General features: G+C 45.8%; 1 protein-coding gene across 1 annotated transcript in view; it reads right to left on the reverse strand.

Annotated features, from left to right (window-relative positions):
• The window catches only part of LOC146170897 (uncharacterized), a 35,716-nt gene that overhangs the window by 7,449 nt on the left and 2,983 nt on the right, over positions 1–25,284 (reverse strand). The window contains exons 3-5 of the mRNA XM_084586718.1: positions 15,556–15,701; positions 11,663–11,689; positions 2,220–2,305 (exon numbers count right to left, since the gene is read on the reverse strand). Coding sequence (XP_084442844.1) covers positions 2,220–2,305; positions 11,663–11,689; positions 15,556–15,701 — 259 coding nt within the window. The remainder of the gene's footprint in view (positions 1–2,219; positions 2,306–11,662; positions 11,690–15,555; positions 15,702–25,284) is intronic.

A 25,284-nucleotide genomic window follows, 5' to 3' on the forward strand; every position in this document is an offset into this window, starting at 1 on the left:
TCTGAAAATTTCATCCCCAAACGGATGAGATAGTCGGCTATCTTTATTCCCATTGTTTACATGTACAGGCATTTCAAAGTACATGGTCGGTTTGCCCGGCGTCGTATTTAAATGCGTATCTATTGCGACAAAGATTCAATGCTGTTCTGTTACTAAGTCTAAAGCCATATTAAGCTATGCTGTGTCCTCTGTCTCGCCGGGTATGACGTCATGAGCCGGTGCCATCAGCATTTATGAAGGAACTTAGTTATGAGTATTCGTGTTAACACATTGAATTACTATCAGGTCATTATTAATTAATGACGATAATCAGGTTCACAAATATAAGAAAATCTTATCATTACTGATGTAAGGCCAATTATAACAGCAGATAAGAAAATATTACAGTTAAGGATAACAATGATTACTATTTGCTGCTTAAGAAAAGATTCTCAAATTTCCAAAGCATATAAAGATAACAAGCATATAACTACAAAATAAATCATAAAACTGAAAAATAAGCAAAAATATTGTCGACACTTAAGATCCGATTTTACGGATATGACTAGATATCTAGGCTACCAACATACATATATGGCCTGCCGCCATCCAAACACTATAAACGAGTTTGCGTGGCCTACGAGTAATGTGAGTTGAACAGTCCTGGCAAGCTGATTTTGATAACGTTCTTTGTTATCAAAGGAGAGGTCTACGTTCGCAGCTCCTGCCATATGTAATGTCAGGGAACTTTACGTCCAGTCGTATCGCGGCCACGATAGCTGTCAGTTAACAGCTGCCGGCGCCAAGCTCGTCCATTTTCGCTCGCAACGCCAACGCCGCCGCCAGATGTTCAATGGACGAGGCTTCTAACGCTACCTCGTTAATCAACAGTATAACTCAAAAATAATAAAAATATAAAAGAAGTAAAAATAGCACGAGAATATTGAAATGGGCAATAAAAGGGGACAAAAGGAGCTATCTGGACGAGGTAATGCTTTCCCCTATTCAGAATGCACTTCCTTTAAAGTGACCTGATTCCCTCACCGCATACACATTCTTTTGAACTCCCGGTGTACAAAATTATACAAACGTAGAGTAATGCGTCCAACATTTTTTTCGCCAACATTTACGCCTGGGGATATGTAGCCAAACCCAATTTCTCTTTGTATGAACCACTTTTCCCGGTGTACAAAATTATACAAACGTAGAGTAATGCGCCAGACATTTTTTTCGCCAACATTTACGCCTGGGGATATGTAGCCAAACCCAATTTCTCTTTGAATGAACCACTTTTCGTCAACTGCAGGGTCTTTAAATTTAACTCTGTAAAAGCGCTACGAAAGCGAAGACACCTCCCCCCCCCAACCCCCATACCCCATCCTTCCCTCTAAAAGGCAGCGGGTGAACTATACGCATCAGTCTTTTACCGGCTTTCAAGAGCTTATTACAGCTATATTGCACCAAGAACTAGTAAACATTCTTGTTCAACTCAATTATTATTGAAATCCAACCAATATGACTAGATGCAAAACATTGCTAACACAGCTTCCTAGACCGATCGGAGGAGATAGCGCGAATAGTTTGATAGCTCAACTTGGTACAAGCACGAGGCAAAGCTTTATTTTTCAGAGCCTTCTGAAGGAATATCTGTGGTGAACAGATAAGATTAAAAAGAGCTGTTCTTCAGTGAACTATTACCTCCAAAGTAATACGAAAGGAAGTAAATATCATCTAACTTATATGCAGTTCTGGGATATAGTACAGGTATTGATACCAGTTTTATCTGATATTAGTCAGAACACTGTGGGGCTTCACCTCAAAAGAGCTGAATTAAAATACCGCCCAGACCATTGACCCAATGAACATCTTCAGAATATTCTGCATATTAAAGCGTAAAGAGTGCAAACATAATAAAGCGGCATACTTTAACAATAAGAAAATTTTCTTTCAGCTGCTTTTTGGAACCCAGATATGGGCTGGACTCTTACTGCGCTGCCTTCTTTATTCTTCAGGTGATTCTTTCATGATTGATTAGGCAGGTGACAACAGCCGAGATCGCCGAAGCACTTCGTTTGTGATGCTTTAATTTCGAAAGACCAGCTCGAAGCCTATCTAATAGTTCTAAGAGGAAATTAAATACATTTGAAAAAAAAATCCAAGTTGGAATCATGATGACTCACAAATATCGATTTCCAAATCAGAGCAAGGCATTATACATGGTATAAGAAAATTAGCCTTGCCTGCTGGAAGATCCCCAATAGGTTCAAGGTGAATAAAGGGTTGTGAGTCCTTTGTAGCATTTGGTGTCATCCTAAATGTTATATTGCTGAAAAATAAATCGTGAAAGTTGAATGTCAAAATTAGTACAAGCTGTCAACAGCAAACCATAAAGAGCAGTTTGAAGGCACAAAATTGATATTTAAATGTTTATTCTAATAACTCACCCGCTCTTTTACGCAGGTGTATAGTTTGTGTGGGACATGCAAATGAAGTGTCAGAATTTAAGAGCAAATACCATAAAATAAACAGAAACGTTACGCACTGATTACCAAAATGTACTGAACACAACACCTAAAGCAAAAAGCAAGCATATTTTCTGCATCCTTCCATGCACCTATGACGTTCGTAGAGCTGCAATTCCGTCATTCTTACTAAGGCTGTTCCACAGCCGAAACGTCAATACATTCTTTTCAATGTTGGTATTTGTTTTTGCAACAATTGACCATGCCCAACGATGACTATTCCCGTACATACATACATATATATATATATATATATATATATATATATATATATATATATATATATATGAAGGAAAGACGCCAGCAGTCTGCGAGGCAAAGGAAACAATTGAGCATTGTACTTTGTCTCTTTTTTATTTTTACATTGGTAATCACATAAATTAGTAATGTAATCCGTTTGTAATGTAATCCCTAGACCACGTAGGCACGCTCATACGGCTTGGTTAAAGCGCGGCTTTATATTTTGGCAGGTAGCTTACGATATTTCTTCAGCCTTTTTCTCCTTGTTCTCCTTCTTTGTTTTACTCCCTGGTTGCCTTTTACCGGCTTTATATGCCTTTTGATACACCTCTGTCTTGTTGCTGCACCCAACAAGCACTAAGGCGCCACAAATCCCTGCGCTCAACGCAAATGTGAACTGCTGACAACCCACCCTGGATGTTGTTCGCTCGTCCCCCCCCCCCCCCCCCCCCCCCCCTTTTCGTGCGCATCCGCTTCTGCGTTGTGTTTGCCTCCCCCCCCTCTTTTTTGTGTGTGCGTGTGTGCGCATAGCGACGAAGTTCTTAACGTTTTCTTGTTTACTTTTCCATACCTCTCGTCAATTTTCCCCGTCATCTCTCCTTTCTTTGCCTTCTGTCACTGTGATTTTAAAACCTTTGAAAGGGCGCCTAAGCGCACTGTGAAACCGTTCTTGAGAAAATTCCTGCTACTACCGAAAGGTCGAAATAAATGTGTTTTAGGTTTTCCAAAGTGGCTCTTTGAACGTACAGCAATTATAAAAAGTTTACAGCCCAGGCGGTCTACTTCTGAGAGATACTGTGTGGCTCGTAAGGCATTTCCAGGTTTCCATACTTCTGAAAACAAGAAGATTTTTCGTCCTACCCTATCCAGTGGCTAGGACTTCGACAATTATTACAGAAGTCATAATATACGGCTTAAAAGCAAACCCTCTGAGCTGTAAGCGTTTGATAAAGGTTGTACTATACGTACATATATATTAATCCAAACCCACCATTTTTGAGGCGAAAGCCTTTAATGGCTCATACGGTCGTTCGCAGAAGGTGTCACACTTTGCGTTCACGCTAGATCACGTCATGCCATCCAAGATGACCGCTACTATAGGTCAAGATGGGCCACTCTGGCCCCATGCCATTCAAATGGGGAAGAATTAAGGCGTAAGTCTGAGTTTGATTTCGTTACGTGGGAGGCGGTAGCTGGATGCTGACATGGCCGAGCACTAACTACATAAGGCTTCCTGACATTACGTTCGGCAGGCGCGTCCTACTGGGGCCTCTCCTTTCATATGGAAGGGTGACATCAGAATCCGCCTGCCGAGACCCTTGCATTCACGTTATCCATAGGCCACGCAGGCACGTTCATACGGCTCGGTTAAAGCGAAGCTTTATATGTTGGCTGGTAGCTTAAGCTATCGCGTCGTACCGATCCAGGCGTCCGTGTACCCTTTCATTTGGTGCTTCATCGAACGCCGCACTACACAGCCTACAGAACTTGACGCAGAAAAACCGGGAATCCGCGAAGCTTCGAAGACTTTCGCTTTATCGCAATTTAGTGGTCCAAAGTACCACACAATTTTCTTAAATCTGATAATGAACAGCAGATTACCCATTTCTGCTGGATTTATGTGTGACCATTTTTCGTCGTCGGCATATGCCAATATCTAAGAGCACAAAGACAAGAACATCGGACATCGCAAACGGCCCGACGGGCAATATGTGGGCTGCGCTGATGCCGGCTGCTACAAGCACTATAAAAACACTCTCTTAGTTGCTTTCTCTATGACTCTCCGAAACCACAGTATTCGTTCCCGTTTTAGTTTTGTGAAAAATTGGGGGACACAGGAAGGCCTACAAGTGTAAGCCTAAAGCTGCCGCACGGGTTACTTTGTGCAAGAGTTAGTCCGCCCTATTCAAACCACTAAGTGTTATCATCCAAGAAGAATAAGCGATGCGACCGATAGCAATTGTTCTTCTGTAGCCGCTGCTAAACTAGCAGCACATAAATCCCGCGTTAGGGAGCATGTAATCGTCCAAAGAATATTTCCACCATAACGCTACCCTCCACTTTCCCTCTTTTCCTCGCTACCCTCTTTTGGTTCGCCCTTACTCTCTGCCGCTTTCTCTTTCTTGCCTCTACCGCAGCTCAGATGTCTCCGAACGCGATGCAGATTCCGCGATTGGTACGATGTGTACGAGATACGATTGGTACGAGAATGATGTTATATTTATATGTAACCATAGTGCCTGCTTAGACTTTGATATGCACTCAAGAGCGTCGATTCCATACTCCTTTTTGCAGCTATAAAGGATTTTTAGAAGAGTTTTATTTATTGGAAGCTCGCAATATAAGCGTAAGCGACAGGTGATTTAAATCCTCTGAACGCAATTTCAAGACCAATAATCTGCAATTTCAAACGAGAAAAAAGGCGCACTATTCTACCTTTAGTATTATTGCTGAATTAGGAAAGCGTTTAAGAGTGCTTGCTAGTCAGAGAGCACAAATTTCTTTTAAGGGTTATAATTGAAAGATCTTTTATAGTTTATTACTTCATTTCCATAATCACTGCGTAGAGGAGACACAGGATATTACAAAGAGTAGAGTACAAATGCAATCCGTCTGAAAAAATGAACCACGCAAAGAGTTCACCAATTTCATTCCAAAATACTCTTATTCAAATTCAAGATGCAAGTGATGATAAATGCTACCACCCAAATAATTATATTTCACCTGGAACAAGCAGTTAAAAACCATTTCAAATGGTAGTCTTCAGGAGCAACACGGCACGTGACCTGCTCTCGTATGGAGCTGGCAATTCTGTTAAGCATTTACATGTTGATGCTTCCGGGAGGCTACCGTTCTGTTGTCCATATCGTTCCCTTAAGTAGATTCGACTGTGCAAGCGTGTTTTTTCTGATATTCCTCAAGAATTATCCAGCGAAGAGAAATGAAATTTTATAGGAGCCAAAACATCTATTTGCATTCTATTTACTGCCAGGGAAATTTATTGTTCCACCATTTATTTGCACCGAAGGAGAAAGTTCGGGCCTTTGTCGTTCTCGAACTAAAGATTACGCCGCACAATTTAAGATCACAAACTCTATAACCGAGAAAAGTATAGTGTGACCCAGCAAAGATCGCTAGATAAAGAGGAATAAAACACCATAACCGGAAGCAGTGCTACAGTGCTGGGCTGTGGCGCCAGGCGGTCACAGTTCGAATGAGTCCCAGCCTCTGCTCGCAGTTTTCTTCTATAGTTTGAAGGCCTCGCCTTCAAAAAACGGGTCCGCGAGCCATGGTCTCGCCCGACGAGTGACAAATCCAGTCTCTTAATAAACACCGGTTTATTCCGGATAAACAAAAAAAGGCAAAACAGAGAAACATAAGGCGCTACTGCGCTGAGAACAGGCTGCTCATGCGCGCGACAATAGAACAACGGAAAGCGGCAAGAATGTCAGGGCCTTACCGCGGCGAAACAACAGACTCTGCGGAGCGAATAAAACGAGCAATGGGGCCAAAGCGCTAACGGCGACACGAGAAAGATTGCCCCTCGCGGCACAGCAACTCACAGAAATACGGCTAGGCTGTTCCTGCAGGCACTGCTTCAATCTTCGCGTCGGCGATCTTCTTTCGGTCGTCCGTGCACACCCTGCTGGCCCATGACGCTCCCGGTTGCCCCGCGCCGGCCTTTCCCCCGGCGCAAAAAGCCCCCGCGCCTCGCTTCTGCACGCGCTTATCTACCCTCGTCTGTCGCCGCTAACATCACGCCCCCCAAGATTATCTGCTTGCTCATGCGCACTCGCGCTGCCCGTGCAAACACAATACAAATAGAAAGACGCGCGCGCGGTTTAAAACACCTAAAGGGGCTGCGGAGCCCCACACTCCCCCCCTCTCAAGACGGGACACCTCCCGATGTTTCTAAGAACGAAACAAAGGGCACTGGGAGGAGTACAAAAACAATGCTGGTTCTGACGAGCTGCCCGCTTGAAGCAATCCGCTGGATTGGTGGCATTCATCAGACGATGGTCCAGGTGGTTCACATCTGGTAGACCCGAGTGCCGTTACGTACTTTCTGGCTGCTCGTAGTACTTTCTCAGGTCGGCGACGTTGACTGGTCCGATCTCCCGGCCGCCCTGCACATGACGAAGCATGTAAGCCAGACGCGAAAGACGCTTTATTACTACAAAAGGACCAGTCCATCGAGGAGCGAGAGTGGCGGCAAATCCTTTTGTAGCATCACTTAGCGGGTGCGAGCGGCGGAGTACTTTATCCCCAACGTCGAACTGCAAAGGACGCCTGCCCTTGTTGTACTGGCCGCAGTGCTCCAGGCGGGCGAGGTCCAAGTTCTCCCTGGCCTCCTTTAGAGTTCCGGCGAGACGACTGGAGAGATCCTGGGTGAACCTGGAATAACTGGGAGCCTGTAAATCAGAGTCATGGGTAAGAGCATGTTCAATGGGAAATCGAAGCTCACGGCCAAGAATAGCTGCCGGCGTAAAACCAGTCGACCGGTTTACTGTGGTTCTTGTGGAGAAAGCCATCTCCTGCACTCGCAAATCCCAGTCTTTGTGACGTTCCGTGAAAGCCACGAGCATGTTTTTCAGGTTTCTGTTTACCCGCTCTGTGATGTTGGCCTGAGGATGGTAGGGCGTAGTCTTTTTGTGCTGCACGCCAAGAGCTTTGCAGGTGTCAGCAAATATTCTGCCCGTGAAATACGTCGCATTATCAGTGATTAGCTGCGCCCGGAAGCTGAACCGAGTGAATGCGTCTAGGAGTTTATCCCAGACTACTTTTGAGTCCAGTTTACGCAGCGGGTATAATTCAACCCATTTAGAAAAATGATCAGTGACCACTAGCAAGTAGCGATTTCCTTTCACAGATCTAGGATAAGGCCCCATTACGTCGCAGGCAACAATTTCTCACGGGTAACGGCTCTCCACAGGTTGCAAGAAGCCCGGTGGTTTACCTCCCCTTGCCTTCGCTGTCTGGCATGTAAGACAAGTACGGACGTATGCTACGACATCCTTTCTCATGCGGGGCCAAGTCACGATGCGACCCAACTTTTCATATGTTTTCTTGCCATCGCTGTGGCCTGCAAGGCGTGTGTCGTGAAAATACTCTAAAAAGAGCTTGCGGAGGCTGTTAGGTACGACAACACGAAATGGGGACTCACCACCATTTGTGTCGGCAGCGGGTATATATCTCAGGAGAAGTCCATCCTCTGCTTCCAGGTAGCAGTCATAGCTGCCGGTAGGCGCTGTGCTTCCTGCAGGGTTGGCGCTGTCCAGGTCCTTTCGTATTTGGATGCACTGAGGATCACTTAGCTGAGCATTGAGCAGCTGTTGACGAGAAACCAGCTTTCCCCAGGCATCAGCGGCTTCTGCGATCACCAGGACTTGCGGTGCTAGCTCGCCATCTGCAGGTAACGGAGCTCGGGACAGGGTGTCGGCTGCCTTGTTGAAGGTGCCTTTCTTGTACTCCACCCTGTAATTATATTTCTGAAGAGCGAGCGCCCAGCGGGCTAGACTCAATTCTCTAGGCTAGACTCAAGACTCAGATTCACGTTCCAAGGGGCCGCCAATCACCTCTGGTGCCGGGGCTGTCTGGGCCAGAGGAGACGACTTCTTTCCTCGTCCCTTACGTCGCTTAGGCTGACGTCTGCAGCAGCCCCATACCCTGGCCGCCGGGTGATGAGATTACCAAAACACCAGGCTCTGTGTTGGCCACGCTCCTTCGCCCGCATTGTAGCAGGCGGCAGCCAGGAGAGGCCCGGTCCGGCCTGTCACAGCCGGCAGTCTGCCAGTCACCGGAGGAGGCCCGGTCCGGCCTGCCACCCCTGGCGCTCGGTCACTCACCGGAGGAGGCCCAGTCCGGCCTGCCACCCCTTGCGCTCGGCCACTCATCAGAGGAGGCCCAGTCCGGCCTGCCACCCCTTGCGCTCGGCCACTCATCGGAGGAGGCCCAGTCCGGTCTGCCACCCCTTGCGCTCGGCCACTCATCGGAGGAGGCCCAGTCCGGTCTGCCACCCCTTGCACTCGCTCATTCATCGGAGGAGGCCCAGTCCGGCCTGCCACCCCTTGCGCTTGGTCACTCATCGGAGGAGGCCCAGTCCGGCCTGCCACCCCTTGCGCTCGGTCACTCATCGGAGGAGGCCCAGTCCGGCCTGCCACCCCTTGCGCTCGGTCACTCATCGGAGGAGGCCCAGTCCGGCCTACCACCCCTTGCGCTCGGTCACTCATCGGAGGAGGCCCAGTCCGGCCTGCCACCCCTTGCGCTCGGTCACTCATCAGAGGAGGCCCAGTCCGGCCTGCCACCCCTTGCGCTCGGTCAATCACCGGAGGAGGCCCAGTCCGGCCTGCCACCCCTCGCTCTCGGTCAGTCACCGGAGGAGGCCCGGTCCGGCCTGCCACCCCTCGCTCTCGGTCAGTCACCGGAGGAGGCCCGGTCCGGCCTGCCACCCCTCGCTCTCGGCCAGTCATCGGAGGAGACCCGGTCCGGCCTGCCACCCCTTTCTCTTGATCAGTCACTGGAGGAGGCCTGGCTCGGCCTGCCACCCCCTGCAGGCGGCCAGTCGCTAGAGGAGGCCCACCAGGGATTGTGACCTCGTGGAAGTCACCTGCCCCCATACGGCAGCTCGGGGTCATCACGCTGCGGGCTGCCAATGATCCGAGCCAAGCGCAGGACGGCTCGAGGCAGGTCTCCGCTGGGGGAGGTGGCTTGTAGTTGAGCTCCGCCAGAAAAGATGCCTCGATGCGGGAGGCCTCCCTGGCCATGTCCTCAAAGTCCATGAACTGGCGGCGCCGGAGGTATGGCTGGTACCTCGGATGGCACCGATGTATGGCATGAGCCACCTTCTCTGGTTCCGGAGCTCCAGGATCTGCCCGCTCGTGCAGCTCTTGAAAACTGCGCAAAAACTCGAGCAAACCCTCGTGTTCGCCTTGCGTCCTGGTACAAAGGTAATCTTTCATGCGGATGACGTAGTCAGGCGGCAAAAACTCTTCCCGAAAACGCTGTACAAAGTTCTGTTTTGTTGTGAATGGCCGCTGTCTACGCCTCCAGGTTGCTGCGGAACCTACTAAAGCTACAGTAATCACACGTGTGATCAGAGCACTGTCCGAAATTGCCATTGCCATCTGATAGTCATCGAGTTCATGAAGAAAATCGCAAACAGATTTCGTGTCGGCGTATCCTTCAAACCTTGGCACGGGCAAATTTAGCGGCAGATGGTTATCGCGATACAAGGGAGTGGGCGTTAACGAAACTGGCTCGTTTCCTATCACTTCTCTAAACTGTGCCTTTGACGCAAGTAGCTGAGACAGTAGGGCAATAATTCCGCTTTGAAAATCTGATGGTTCACTTTTTGGTCTCCTAATTGCTCATGCATAGAACCCGCATGGGTGGGAGGTGGAACTTCAGCTTTCAACTGGGCGCTTGCGCCAGGTAAGTTGAGATTATCCGCCATAGCCACGCATGAAAACATGGAAAGTTCTCACTGAAGTTGCAACACTCGCGGGGCGAACCAAACTCGAGCAAAAATCACGTTGGGCGCCAGATGAAGGCCTCGCCTTCAAAAAACGGGTCCGCGAGCCATGGTCTCGCCCGACAAGTGACAAATCCAGTCTCTTAATAAACACCGGTTTATTCCGGATAAACAAAAAAAGGCAAAACAGAGAAACATAAGGCGCTACTGCGCTGTGAACAGGCTGTTCATGCGCGCAACAATAGAACAACGGAAAGCGGCAAGAATGTCAGGGCCTTACCGCGGCGAAACAACACGCACTGCGGAGCGAATAAAACGAGCAATGGGGCCAAAGCGCTAACGGCGACACGAGAAAGATTGCCCCTCGCGGCACAGCAACTCACAGAAATACGGCTAGGCTGTTCCTGCAGGCACTGCTTCAATCTTCGCGTCGGCGATCTTCTTTCGGTAGTCCGTTCACACCCTGCTGGCCCATGACGCTCCCGGTTGCCCCGCGCCGGCCTTTCCCCCGGCGCAAAAAGCCCCCGCGCCTCGCTTCTGCACGCGCTTATCTACCCTCGTCTGTCGCCGCTAACATCACGCCCCCCAAGATTATCTGCTTGCTCATGCGCACTCGCGCTGCCCGTGCAAACACAATACAAATAGAAAGACGCGCGCGCGGTTTAAAACACCTAAAGGGGCTGCGGAGCCCCACAAGTTTTACATTTGTACGCTTTGATAATGTGGACGCGTATTTTATACCTCTGCATGCCTTTTCAAGGTCAGCGCCGCTTATTCCTCCGGAAGGGAGGACCGCCGGCAACTCAGGATATTCCGTAATCAGAGCAATACAATTTTGCCCTGTTTTGTAGACATTGTTCTGAAACCCTGTTTGGCTCTTGTTCTGGATTTTTATAACAGAAATTGAATCAAGGCACCTAAGTGTCTGTTATGATGCAACCAGACGGTGCAAGATGGGATAATTGTACCAATTTTACTGCCGTTTCGTCAGAGGTGTGATTGATTCGAAATAGCGAGCAGAATGTTGGAAATCACTGCACAGGTCTAGAAGCCTGCTTTTTTCTATAATCATTCAAGGGTTGTGTAGCTCAAACGTGCGTTAATATCTTCGAATGTTTTTACTTACTAGCTTACTAACGACGGCTAGGTCCAATGTGAAATTGTTTAGATTCGGTTGGAGCCCCGAATTCAGCGAATAGTCATATTAATAGATGCATTTTCTTGCATGCATTCTTGTAAAATCAGTTGAGAATCATTTCAATCATTTTGCGGTACAGCAAATAAATGTACAGTATAAAAGGCACCGCAAACGTATTAGCCTAATTTATCAGTTGCTGCCAAAACTTGCATTAAAAAATGGCGTGCTATCTTCAATATTTCCACTTCTACTAATATATGGAGCAAGCGCTGCGGATATTATTCATTAGATAGGAAGAAAGTGATTACGCACTTGTAGTCAACCATGCGCCCTGGTACCCTGAAAAGAAGAAAACCGCACAGTATGTTACTTTATTTTATTAACATATCCTAAAGGCCTTTTACCGGCATTAAATATAGCTTTTAAAAGTGCATAAATTCGTTTTATTACATAACAGTGAAATGTAAAATATTAAACCATAAAGACACATGCGCTGAGAGAAGCAAAAAGCATAACTGAACTAAAAAAAGTATATGATACATACACACCTGTAACACAATGCTGGGTGTAAAGTATAAAAGAATACGATTCTGACAACAATCTTTTATATATCGGCTTGGAGTAAGCAGTTCAGTTCGCTAACAAATGCGTCGTAGTGTTTTTCACAAACAATACCTGCTGGTAGTTTATTCCAATGGTAAATTGAAAAGAACATCGGTGAATGCCGCGTAAGTTGGGTGGGAACAACCTTGGGTTGCACTTTAAAGCAGTGGTCTAAACGGGGGAAAATGCGATGTGCAATAAATTTTGCAATACATCGCAAATACTAGATCTTTAATTCCAGATGTATTTCCTTTAAAAAAGCAATAGAGGGCTCACAGTTACAATGTGAGGAGCCGTGGTTCATATCAAACCTTAAAGAAAAAAAATCCCTCTGAATTTTCGCACGGTTTTCGCGGTTCTAAGCTTTTCCTTTCCGGCAATTTTGGTGATATGGTTAAAGAAATTATTTTATCACTTTACTGAGCATACGCGTGGCGGAAGTTTGCATCTGTATGCAGAAAAACAGATGGTTGCCGATGTGAAATGTTAAACGCCCTGCGTGCGGGGAGCAATATAATTCGTGATATAGAGGGTAATAATGGTAGAAGAGGTAGTAGTTATGCAAGGTGGGCTATATATAGAGACCTGAAAACTAGCGGCTTTATATACTACTGGAAATTTTGCCGTGCAGAAGAGGTGGCACTTATGTTTATGTGCAAGTCCTATCGTACACATAGGTGGAAGTGATTTGAGATAAAAGCGATTTCGCTTGCGTAAACACTAAATATCAAGCTGCTATTGCCGAAAAGATTCCTTTCACTTAAAGTGGGACGACCCACAATGTTTTGAGCTACGGTTAACAAAAATGTATGTTGTCCTGGAACCTGAATTACATCATTGTATAAGCGATATAATTTTAGAACAGCATATATATGACCAGTATATATAAGGCTCTAAACAAGCCTACCAATTGATGCACTTTACTTACAGAAGACTGCAGGTTCAAGTGCAATATTCGCAACGTTTACAAGCGCTTATTGCTTCTGAAAACTGAGATGAATTTCGATTGTATAATAGGTTCTATGTCGTCTGTCCCTTATTAACAGTTTTTTTTTTTTTTTACCGCACCACCAAGATTCGACCGAATCACAGTGACGTTCTGCCGGCAGATTTGCGAAGATCTTATTTGTTGCACAGTTGCCTGTGAAACAAGTAATTTGCAAGTAGCTTAGCACTACCTGAGTATGCTCATTCCAGTTCTCGTTCGTGGTTTAAGATTGATATTACGTACTATACCGGCCAGAGTGATGAATCAATAGCTGTTTCGCGTGGTGTATACATATTCTTCGACTGTGCTAAGGGGAGTGATCAACTATAAGTTCACAGCAAGACAGATATCCTCGTCCGGAATGCTACACCTCACTGCCGGGATTATATGCAAGGCTTCAGAGTGTACTCAGATTATTAATCTCAATCGTATCACTTTCGAATGAAAGCTTGGGGTAACTAGTAATTCATACTGAGTGGCTGCAAAAAATTAGATTCGAGTGGCGAAATTTAATTCTGGAAATGGATTTAGTCACATGGTGTCAACACCGAGAATAGTCTAAACATTATGCCCGTAATTAAAACTCATGGAAGTGTTATTTTAATGCGTATATTATTGCGGAGCCATTCGATTTGACCCACTGTAATTTCAGACACACTGAGGATATGACGCAGACACTCTTCTGCGGCATAATTACTTATTCGAAATGCCCCAGCCGATTCACATTCGCTGAGGAAATCGGAAATGGACACCGTAAAAAATAACAAAGGAGGATTGATTGCGCTTTTTGAACTTGTTTCCTTATGCTGTTACACTACTGGTTACAATTTTGCTGAAACACCATGGAGTAACATTAATCCCACATTCCATATATTCCGGTTAGCTTGTATTTCCGGTGCCAAATAAAAACAAAATCAGTTTTAAGAATGGGAAACTTTTCACTTGGACAACAGTGAAGTCAACATCGGAGGCAGCATCCTGCTTCACTCACCTACGTATACTTCCTCGTGTTGGTGTTACAATGGAGGAATCCTTACTGCATGATATGCTCATTGCAATCATAATATACTAAACTCCTAATGTTATGGACGGTAATTAGCGTTTGAAACACAGGTGCAATAACGAAGCTAATATAAACTATATGGAGAAATCTGGAGCCGATATTTACTGCCTCACAGAAAGCCGCTGCGTACAAATGTTGAGCAGTACGATAGTAGTTAACATACAGGTTTCTGTTACATTGTATATAGATTTTCTCTTATATGAAAAAAGTATGAGGTGATTCCTTGATAGTTGTATATATATTATCTTTTTGAGGAATTTTTTTCCCAGCTAATTTTATCCAGTCTTGTTTTTCTTGCGATTTGTTTTATTGCGTTTTTATTATTTGAATTTAAGAAGGAGAAGAAAACGAATACCAATCAGTTGCTGGTAAGCTCTGTAATCGCTTCTGTTTCGAGCGCTTGTATGTGCGCTGTTTCTCACAAGCTGAAGGAAATATTTGTACGTTTCCTCTATATATAGTTAACAGTTTTGGCTCATTGTAACAATCGGACCATCTAAACTTAGTATTCTTTGTAGCGTAGACAAAGGACTGGCCTGAGGAAGAGAGAGATACCCAGAAACATCACAAACAGCTCCGGACATCACAAGAAGTGTCGTAGCATTACACTCGGAAACAAATGCCTTCTTATTCTATTAGACGAACAGAAGTCATATGGAGCAGGAAACATCAGTGGCACTGAACTTGATAGCGAATAAAGAATGAAGGCAAACTTTAGTTGTCAATAAGAGCTCTGCCAATGCGCGAGGCTAGATATTTTTTTTTGGCTAAATGGCTCGGCCAAAAAGCATTGTTTTGACCACACTGGGAGAAAGCCTTGCACCAACTAGGCATACTGGTATAATTTATGTACATAAGTACCATTGACTACTTTTGTGGCGCATGTTCTAATTAAATTTCTTTCTCCACCTTCGCGTTTTATATGTCTATATTGGTATACGCAGAACATTTTTCCGAAAGAAGTAACATGAGTTAGTATAGAGTTATTGTGACTCGTGAGCATCGTTTGAAGGCACCACTCAAGTCCTTAAAAAGTTTGCTCTTGATACATTCCTCTTTTTCAGTGCATTTTTTGAAGCAAACTTTCAACCTAAGTGTTAAAGGGTATAATAGCTTCTTTAGGTATGAGTTTAGAGGTCTTTATTATTAATGTGCAAAAAGTATAGCTTAGCCACCACCTCCTTTACTGCACGCAGTTTTGAAAGCCCTCCGGTTGGGTAAAAATTTCTATAGCTGAAGTCGAAATGCAGACGCTATTTTAAACTGGAGCGTACAAAGTAAATTATTTTCAGCCAAAAAATGTCACCGTGTATGTGCTGCGGCGTCTTTTATGAAGTGTACCGTAGCGTCATTTTCATCGTAACTAGTTCAGTGTCATCATTTTCACTTCCTGATGGAAAGCGGCTGCAGCTTTATAAAGTGATTTAAGTGCAGCAAAGGTGATAGGTGTTCGGCCAAGTCTGAAAAAAATATATTTTCGGCTTCATTGAAAGGAACTGTTAGCGTTGTAATTTGACCTTTCTGACTGCTTAGATAAGATATGTCACTTACAGCACATTTACTGTATAATACGTGACGCTTCTTATATAGCAAGTGTCCTCCTTCGTGAGAAATGTCGATGTCATGCACAAATATGGCGGTCGGTATCCATTTGTTGATATTTGGTAGAGGACAAGTTCATTCTCACTGGCAAGCACCTGCAAGTATTGGATAATATCAATGCGTATTATTCTGTGGACAACGCAGCAAAATAAATAAACACGAACAGAGGCTACTTGTGGCATGCACTCTGAATGAATGTAAGGGGCGCTCACGGTCCAATAGAAACACTGCCGTCCACTGGATGACATCGAATACACCACTATGGCGTGCTTAATAATTCCTGAGAAAACCGCCAGCGATTAAACTAACAGACTATTATTTCCTTTCGCTCTAAACTTCATATCCGTTTCATGAAAACTTGAAGCAGAGAAGGCCCCAACGTTGGCCACCGACTGCACCAGTAATTGTAGATTCCTCTTTGACCGCTGCTGACGATCGAGCATTCACCACCTAAAAACAAACTGCGGAGACATAACGACCGATACAGATATAAAGGGGGATGGAGCAGGCGCAAGCTGCTAGCCCAAGTTGATGACCTTGTACAAAACCTTACATGGGTCACGATAATAGCTTATAGCATTTTTTCTAATACAATTGCCACGCCCTGATGGCGCAGTGGTAACGGCGCTCGACTACTGTTCCCAAGGACACGGGAGCGATTCCCGGGCTCGGCGGCCTCATTTTCATGCAGGCGAAAAGCTAGGCGCCCGTGCGCTGTTCAATGTGAGTGCACGTAAAGACCCCCAGGAGGTCGAAATTTTCGGAGTCTTCCACTACTGCGTCTGTCATAGCCTGAGCTTTTTTTGGGACCTAACACCCCCAAACTAAACCAAACAAGTAAATAAGTGAAGCCTGTGTGCATGCCATGTATATATACGGCGGAAAGTTTTATTTTACAAATATGCAGAAAAACCGAGGTATCGCTAACACAAGCATTATGACGCTCGTGATGTGGCAAGCTTCCTACAGTTCACTTGGTACTGTGCTCTGTTCCTGCGTAGTAGCTCCCAACATCGGCCTGGAATCCATTGAGCGGGCCAGTTCACTTGTTCCATATTTTTATTTATTGTAAAGCGATCATTGACAAAGTGGTCATGTGTCTTTCCACACGCTTCCTCAGTTCAGCGTTACAATGTGAGCAACATCCGTCAAAGCCACAGAAATTTTCTGCAGGTTTTTTACAGCATCCGTATAGGCATTCTTTGTCAGCAATAATGCTTCGACATTGCCCAGTGGTCTTTCAGTTCAGTTCAGGCGTTCAGTCGTGTCTGACTCTTCGTGACCCTATGGACCATGTCACGCCACGCTTTCCGGTCTCTCACTATCTTCTTAACATCACATAGCTTCATCTGCAATGCCGCGAGAATGCCATCTAACCATCGCGGTCGCTGCCTACCCCTTCTCCGGCGACCCTCAACCTTTCCCAACATCAAATCTTTCTCCAGCGACTCCTCTCTTCTAATCAGATGACCAAAGTAGCTGAGCTTTAACTTTAGAATTTGACCCTCCAATGAGCAGTCAGGGTTTATGGTCGACAATATCGGCTGATTTGACCTTCTGGCAGTCCAAGGAACTCTTAAGAGTCTTCGCCAGCACCACAATTAAACGCGTCAATTCTTCGGCGGTCAGCCTTTTTCACAGTCCAACTCTCGCATCCATACTTCACAACTGGAAAGACCATAGCACGGGTTATACGGATCTTGGTTGGCAGACTAATGTCTCTGCTCTTAGCTAGGCGGTCAAGGCTAACTATAGCTCTCTTTCCCAGAAGCAGGCGTCTCCTAATTTCATGGCTGCAGTCTCCTTCCGAGGTAATCTTGGCGCCCAAGAACAGAAAATCTGTCACAGCTTCCACTTCTTGTCCATTGATGCTTCAGGACTTGATAGGGCAAGACGCCATGATCTTCGTCTTTTTAATGTTCAGTTTAAGCCCAAACTTTTCACTCTCTTTTTGTACGTGCATCAGAAGTCTCTTGAGTTCCACTTCACTTTCTGCCATTAAAGTGGTATCATCCGCATATCTAAGGTTGTTGATACGTTTTCCAGCAATCTTCACTCCAGCTGAAGACTCGTCCAGACCGGCCTTCCTCATGATGCACTCTGCATATAGGTTAAATAGGCAGGGCGACAGTATGCAGCCTTGCCTCACCCCCTTCTCAATCGGAAACCAGTCAGTAAGACCATGCCCAGTTCTGACTGTGGCCTCTTGCCCTTCATAAAGGTTCCTGAGGAGACAGATGAGGTGAATTGGAACTCCCATCTCTTGGAGAGCTTGCCACAATCTGCTGCGATCTACGCAGTCAAACGCTTTCGCATAATCAATAAAGCAGAAGTAAATGGGTTTCTGGAACTCTCTTGCTTTTTCCATGATCCAGCGAAGGTTGGCAATTTGGTCTCTAGTTCCTCTTCCCTTGCGAAACCGAGCTTGCACGTCCGGAAGCCCCCGATCCACATACTGCTGCAGCCTACCTTGCAGGATTTTTAACATCACCTTGCTAGTGGTCTTTAGTGGAACTGAAAGTTTCGTAGGTATACCACACTTCTTCGCCACCTTGCTTATGGTTTGGTATTAGTACGCATATGACAAAAGAGCGAGGCATGGTCTTTTTAGATGACCGCATATTCATATTACTTCATTTTAATTTTCTTTATTCAACCTGTACTCAGACTCTTTTCACAGAGAGGGCTTCATGTAGCCTTTGCGGCCGCTTGTGATGTCTGTGCTGCGCTGCATGCCCACAGGGCCTAATCACAGCCTAATAGAGGGACGAGCTCTCTGTAGCTTGATTACCTATCTGAATGTTCCGAGTAGCTCAGAGACAAGTTCTGCACGGCTGAGTGTGAATAGTGCCCGAATTTAAGTGTTTAAAATCTGAATTGAGCCATACGTCTACAGGTATTCTCTAAAACCCACTTGTCTCATAGCTATATAAACCCAATAAAATCTTCTTCAAAAAAGAAATATGGTGAAAAAGGTCCGATAGCGCTGCAGGATTTGCGCTGGAGAAATGCGAAAGTATGAATGTTGCTGCTTTCGGCGGTACACCGCACTCCCATTTCAAACGTTTACTACCAACGCCAGGGCTCGTGCCGCACAGTCGAAATTTCATTTCCTTTGAGCGCGTACGCGGCATTTCTTCGGCAATAGTGGGATTCGATGGTACACCATTGCTTCTGTCGATGGCGTTCCTTGGTCCGAATTTTTACAGTGGCCTTGCAAGTTTCAGATTGGACATAGGGTGTCGCACCGGTGACGTGGCATTTTCAAGTTTATTTTCATTTATTTTTTTATTGCTCACGTTAACTTCAGCCTTCCATTACTGCTGGCGTGAATGCCTCAGCATACGTGGCAGCCCTAAAAAATGGGCAGATAAAAAGAGTAGAGAAATGAAGGGGATACAAAGCTTGCCTGTTATAGGAAGGTAGCTTCTGCCAAAAAGCAGCACTTATTGCGGAGGTCGATACGCCTAAGGGCAAGCCGCAGAGAGAAGCATCAGAAATGTTTTGCTGCCATATGCTGAGGCATTTTCAAAGAGTTCCCGGAGCTGTTCCACAGAATTGAATTTTCGGCACCCAAACACACAGTACGGGTCGTGCTAAACGCAACTGCCTACGCAGAGTAAACCTCGCGCAGTATTCTCATTTAGATTAAGGAAGCGGTTAAGGATTCTTTTGACAGGCTTGAGAGGGCAGGAATAGTAATTTCGAAAATAAATATTGGACAGAATGGCCTGCGCCAATTCTACCGGTTATGAAGCCTTCCTGCATATCGAGGATTTGTGCCCACCTCATTGAATCATTGAACTTAACCGGTCAGTGACAACAGAGCACCTCTAGCTGCTGGCCTTAAAGCAGCTCGTGGGAACGATCCAGGGGGCCTTAGTGTTCTCAAACTTAGACGCGAGTTGAGGATTTTCCAAATTCAAATTGCAGGGTTGTGCAAAAACTTCACCGCTTCAATAACGCCATATGAAAGTACTTCCACTGGCGACTACATTTTTTTAGATACGTTCGCGTGAGTTTTGGAAGCATTAAGTGACGTTTTGAACTATTTCCATAATATTGTTACGTGGAAGATTTGCAGTCCCAAAGCTGTCCGCACAACTAACGTTGATGAGGGCACCGATTTCACAACACTCAGCGTCGTCGTCTTCTCCGAGTCCGTTGCACTTCTTCATCCTCATCACGAACAGCGAATACAGCTAAGTAACACTACCCCCCTCCCCCCCCCCCCCCCCCCCCGCGGGAAAAGCACAGTCCCGGTGCGGTCTATGTTAGCGAAATAAAACGTTGATGATAGGGCTTTAGACGGGACACATGCACTATTTCCGAGGTTGGAGCTGTGGGCGGGGACTTCGGAACCACAGATTCCACTTCGTAGGTGACGTCGGTCACGGGGCGCAAAACACGGTAAGGGCCAGTGTAACGGTGCAAAAGTTTTTCACACAAGCCCACTCGACGGCACGGGAGCCACAGCAAAAGATCCAGGAGTGTAGTGGACATCACGGTGGCGGCTCTCGTACCGGATCTTTTGAGAGTCTTGGGATGCAGAGAGCCTGGCATGAGCTATCCGGCGGGCATCATGAGCGCGGGTGACGGCATCACTGGTGTAAGTACTGGGGGTGTCTGCCGCGGGAAGATAGGTGTCGAAGGGTAGTAACGGGTGTCGGCCAAATAATAAATAAAATGGGGAGTATCCAGCGGTAGAATGGACAGATGAGTTGTAGGCGAATGTGACAAAGGGGAGATGAACGTCCCAATCTCGATGGTCGTCAGACACATACATGGCCAGCATGTCTGTGAGGGTACGGTTTTGACGTTCCGTGAGGCCGTTGGTCTGGGAGTGATATGCAGGTGGTGAATTTGTGGCGGACGGAGCACGAACGGAGAATTTCGTCAACCACTCGCGACAGGAAACAGCGGCCACGGTCAGTTAGTAGTTCGCGAAGAGCACCATGATGAAGAATTACGTTTTCTAGAAGGAAGTCAGCGACGTCTGTGACGCAGCTGGTCGGGATGGCTCGGGTAATAGCGTACCGTGTAGCGTAATCGGTGGCTACGGCGATCCATTTGTTCCCCGAGGTGGAAACTGGAAAGGGGCCAAGGAGGTCAACGCCTATACGGGAAAACGGGTCAGTTGGTATGGGTATCGGCTGCATATGACCTGAAGGCGAAGTTGTGGGCTTCTTCCGACGCTGACACAGTTCACATGCGGCAATGTAATGCTGTACAGAGCAGTAGAGCCCCGGCCAGTAGAAACGTCGGCGCAGGCTGTCGTATGTGCGAGAAACACCCAAGTGGCCAGCCGTGGGAGCATCATGGAACTGTTCAAGGATGATGGAACGCAGGTGTTGGGGAACGAACGACGAGCAAAAGGTCTGTGCCATCTGGTCGCATATTACGTCGGTGTAGGGTGTTCTCGTGGAGCACAAATAAGGCGAGAGATGGGTCAGAGCGGTCGGAGGTAAGACGGAGGATAATGGGATGCAGAGAAGGATCGAAGTGCTGTTCCTTGGCAATGTTGGCAAAGGCGGAGACAGACAAGACATATGCATCATCGTCAGAGTCTGTAGGACTAGGGTAGTCGACGGGATGACGTGACAAACAATCTGCATCTTGGTGAAGCCGGCCGGACTTGTAGACGACGGAGAAGATGTATTCTTGTAATCGTAGCGCCCAGCGCCCCAAAAGGCCAGTAGGATCTTTGAGAGAGGAAAGCCAGCACAAGGCATGATGGTCTGTAAAATAGCGGCCAAACAAATAAGGGCGGAATTTCGTAATAGCCCAGCCAAGCGCCAGGCACTCTTGCTCTGTAATAGAATAATTTTGTTCCGGTGTTGAGAGGAGGCGGCTGGCATACGCAATAACCCTTGTACGGCCCTGTTGTCGCTGAGCGAGTATAGCTCCTATTCCATGGCCACTTGCGTCGGTACAGAGTTCAGTATTGGCGGAAGGGTTGAAGTGGGCCAAGACTGGTGGCATAGTTAGTGCAGCAATAAGCTCTAAGAAAGCTGCAACTTGTTCAAGCCCCAATAGAATGAAACATCTTTCTTGAGCAGTTGGGTGAGGGGCGAGCTAGGACTGCGAAGTTCGGGGCGAATCGTTGGAAATAAGAACATAGGCCAATAAAGCTTCGGACATCGCTGGATTAAGGCGGAGTGGGAAAATCTCTGACGGCACGTATCTTCTCAGTGTCAGGCTGAACACCGGAAGCATTAACCTAGCGACCAAGCACTTTGATTTCCCGATGGCGGAAACTGCATTTCTTTAAGTTAAGTTGAAGGCCGGCGCGGCGGAATAGCTCGAGAATGGTAGAAAGGCGAGAGAGGTGGTTGTCAAAAGTGGACGAGGAAACAATGACGTCGTCTAAGTAACAAAGACAAGTCGTCCACTTGAAGCCGCGCAGCAATGAGTCCATCATCCGTTCGAAAGTTGCAGGGGCGTTACATAGGCCAAAAGTCATGACTTTGAATTGATAAAGGCCGTCACGGGTGATGAACGCTGTTTTTTCATGGTCTCTCTCGTCGACAGAAATCTTCCAGTGTCCGGAACGAAGGTCGATGGATGAAAAGTAGCTAGCTCCGTGCAAACTATCAAGCGCGTCGTCGATGCGCGGAAGAGGATATACATCTTTTTTGGTTATCTTATTCAAATGACGGTAGTCAACGCAGAATTTCCAGCTGTTATCCTTCTTCTTGACCAACACGACAGGGGATGCCCAGGGGCTACTGGAAGGCTCGATTATGTCGTTGTACGGGACAATGAGGCAGAACACGACTTTCGCCATTCATAAGGAGCTCGAGAGAATACAGCGAGAATCGGTGAGGCTAAACAAGTAAAATACTCTTGTTCGGTCCAAGAAATATTATTTCTAGATATATTTTTGGTACTGGTGCCCTGTGGCGACACCCTAAAAGCGTGCGCGCCAACTAGGAAATTCCGAAACGGCAGAAAATATCAGATGTGCTTTCGCTTCTGGTAGTGATAAACCATTTTGCTATTTCTTCAGAATGCAGCTTCGATTGGCGCACCTCTGAGACGTCCTGTGTTCAATGACAGTGGCTAGTCTTGGGGACCGAACAAGATAAAGCATTCTGGAAGAAAAAGAGTGCCACAAGCTAGACAGGTGCCTCTAGGTACTGCCCCTTTTTACGATAGTCTCAGCAGAAGCTCCGTCATATGATATATGGCTAAAAGATGCTGTAATTCATATTGCGTGAAGTCTTCAGAAAGAAAATGATTCATACCAATACGCGAAAGTTGCCTATTGTAGAGCAAAATAGCAAAATTCAAGGAATATGTTTTTGTTTTTGTACACGCCCTCCAGGATTCCGAAAGCGCAGAAAATATCAGATCTGCTTTCTCTTCTGGTAGAGATAAACCATTTTGCTTTGCTAGGTTGTTGCTGATGAAGGCGACCGAAGATGTGCAGTTTGCGCAACCATTTATGCCCTTTAAATGACTGCACCGCTACGTCAAAAAGTCGGCGCTGATTTGTTCGCCATAAAACGTGTGGTGTATATTTCTGTTTGCAGTTTTTGTTCCAGATATCCAGAGCTGGGCTTTAGCGAAGGAAGGCAAGTCAGCAGAAGCGGTCATCAACCATCTGAAAATCATGTCCACAAGACCGGGCATTTCAAATACTATGGTATCGGATATCGTACCACAGCTTCTTGTTACCATATAATAATTTTTCAAACTTGATTGGTTTAGGCACGTATTACCTTCCCCTCGCTTCTCGCAAGCCAAGGGCGAAGCTCACCACATGGCGAGAACGATAAAGCTACTTTAAATAAAGCAAACAGCCCCTCTATTTTCTATCTTAATTAACGTAACTTGCCAGGTGCCACAGGCTAGAGTCTTTCACAACTTCTGATAAGCGGCCAAATGCGCTCAAGAATATCTTGCGTTGAGACTGAGCTAAATGTGTTGAGCCATTACATTGTGTCGTGAGTTAAGGTATGAACACCACCATGCATACATGATCTATACACTGCGTTTAAACGCTGCATTCACGCGCAAATAGTTGAATTTATTAGGACAGGCGAACTCGCTTCTAACGATGACATTACGGATAATGGGGCGTATGTTTAGGAGGTGTGTCCTTTGTATGCGCACGAAAGAATAATCCTAGCCACTTGAACGCTTGAAGAGTTTAGACAGCAGACCTCTCATGAAGGAATTCCTACTCGGCACTTGTGCGGACAAACGAAAAATTAACGGGTCTGTGCGGACATTTTACCCCTTCTTGAGCGACACAGTACTTTGTATGCGCTGGTGAAGAAATTTATCATGCTTACGTCGTTGCTTCATACCTCTTCTGCTCATATCGTCACTCCTCACGACCTACATTCTTCTCATTATCGCCTTACAGAGGACAAAGCACCGGGACAGATGCTAAACTTTCTGTCCGACCTCAATGCATTTCTATTTAATAAACTCATATATCTATTATCGCATTGCTACATGTCGTATGGAGCATTTGAACCCAGATTGTACGAGCTTAGCCGTCATTTTTGCAGCGGAATCTCAATCGTACGGCCAAACAATGCACGCATCTGGAAACCCTGCATAACATAAAAACAGCATGTTTTAAAGGTAAAATAAGGGCATTAGGTGTCACATGTTTGCCCAAAAGCCAGCATAGTAACTACTGTCTACTATGATGCGTCTGACCATGGACCCCAAAATGTAGCATGTGTCACCCAAACCTTTATGCCGGCCAAATCGTCCGAAGCCTATTGGGCTTTGACCGCTTCTAGCTCCACTGCTACGGATAATATACCTAAAAAATTGCCTAGATCCTACACAAATAGACCTCCGCTAATTGATCCATAATTTATACCAAAGTACACCGGGCTGCACTAAGGCATCGGATGAATCCGCACTTGGCCTGGACCATCCTAAACATTATTACAGGTCACCCGAAAAGTGACATTGACAAAATAGTACTAATATTGATAAAGAAGTACCGCAAACCACGGACACCTCGATAGCAGGACCCACATTTTGGCGAAGCTATCAACAAAATTTGAATGCATTCTTTCGAAAATTGAATTATAGCATTTGAAACCAAAAAGGGCTTGAAAGTGAAAATTATAGAGCAGAGGTTAATAGTAGCACCAAAGTTCTGCGCGAGACTAAAAATTTGTCTGTGGCCACCGAAAATTCACGAACTCGAACAGAGCGGATTAGAATGCTATGGGCTCCTCATTATTTTTTTATAGTAGCGTCATCGAAGCGTAATGTATCGGTCATCTTCGATGCTAGGCATAGGTTTTAACTGCTTTGTTTTCTTATTTATTCTTCTGGGATTAATTTAGACACTGTCTTGGCTTGCTCCTTAATGGCAAGTAAACTTAAGTTATGTGTACGGCAAGTATTATCACAAATGCCAAATATAAGGCTATGCAGCTGCCAAAGTTTTGCGTTCGCGTGACTGTCACTTCATGTGTCAAAACGTTTTGACAGTGAAATATTCCTTTCAGTGGGCGCAATATATACGTGTCCTAATATTTTGAGGTCTCAGCAATAAGTTATAATTTTCCTTAGCTTAGGAATGACAAAAAATCAATTTGGTATGACAGCTAAATCTAAATTATATATTTTAGCGACCGATTCATGTAGCAAAAATATTAATGTAATGTTTTTAAACCACCTAATTTTAGCACCACGGAA

Source organism: Amblyomma maculatum, unplaced genomic scaffold, assembly GCF_055883805.1.
Source record: "Amblyomma maculatum isolate TAMU_Amacu unplaced genomic scaffold, ASM5588380v1 scaffold_28, whole genome shotgun sequence".
NCBI classification, from domain to species: domain Eukaryota; kingdom Metazoa; phylum Arthropoda; class Arachnida; order Ixodida; family Ixodidae; genus Amblyomma; species Amblyomma maculatum.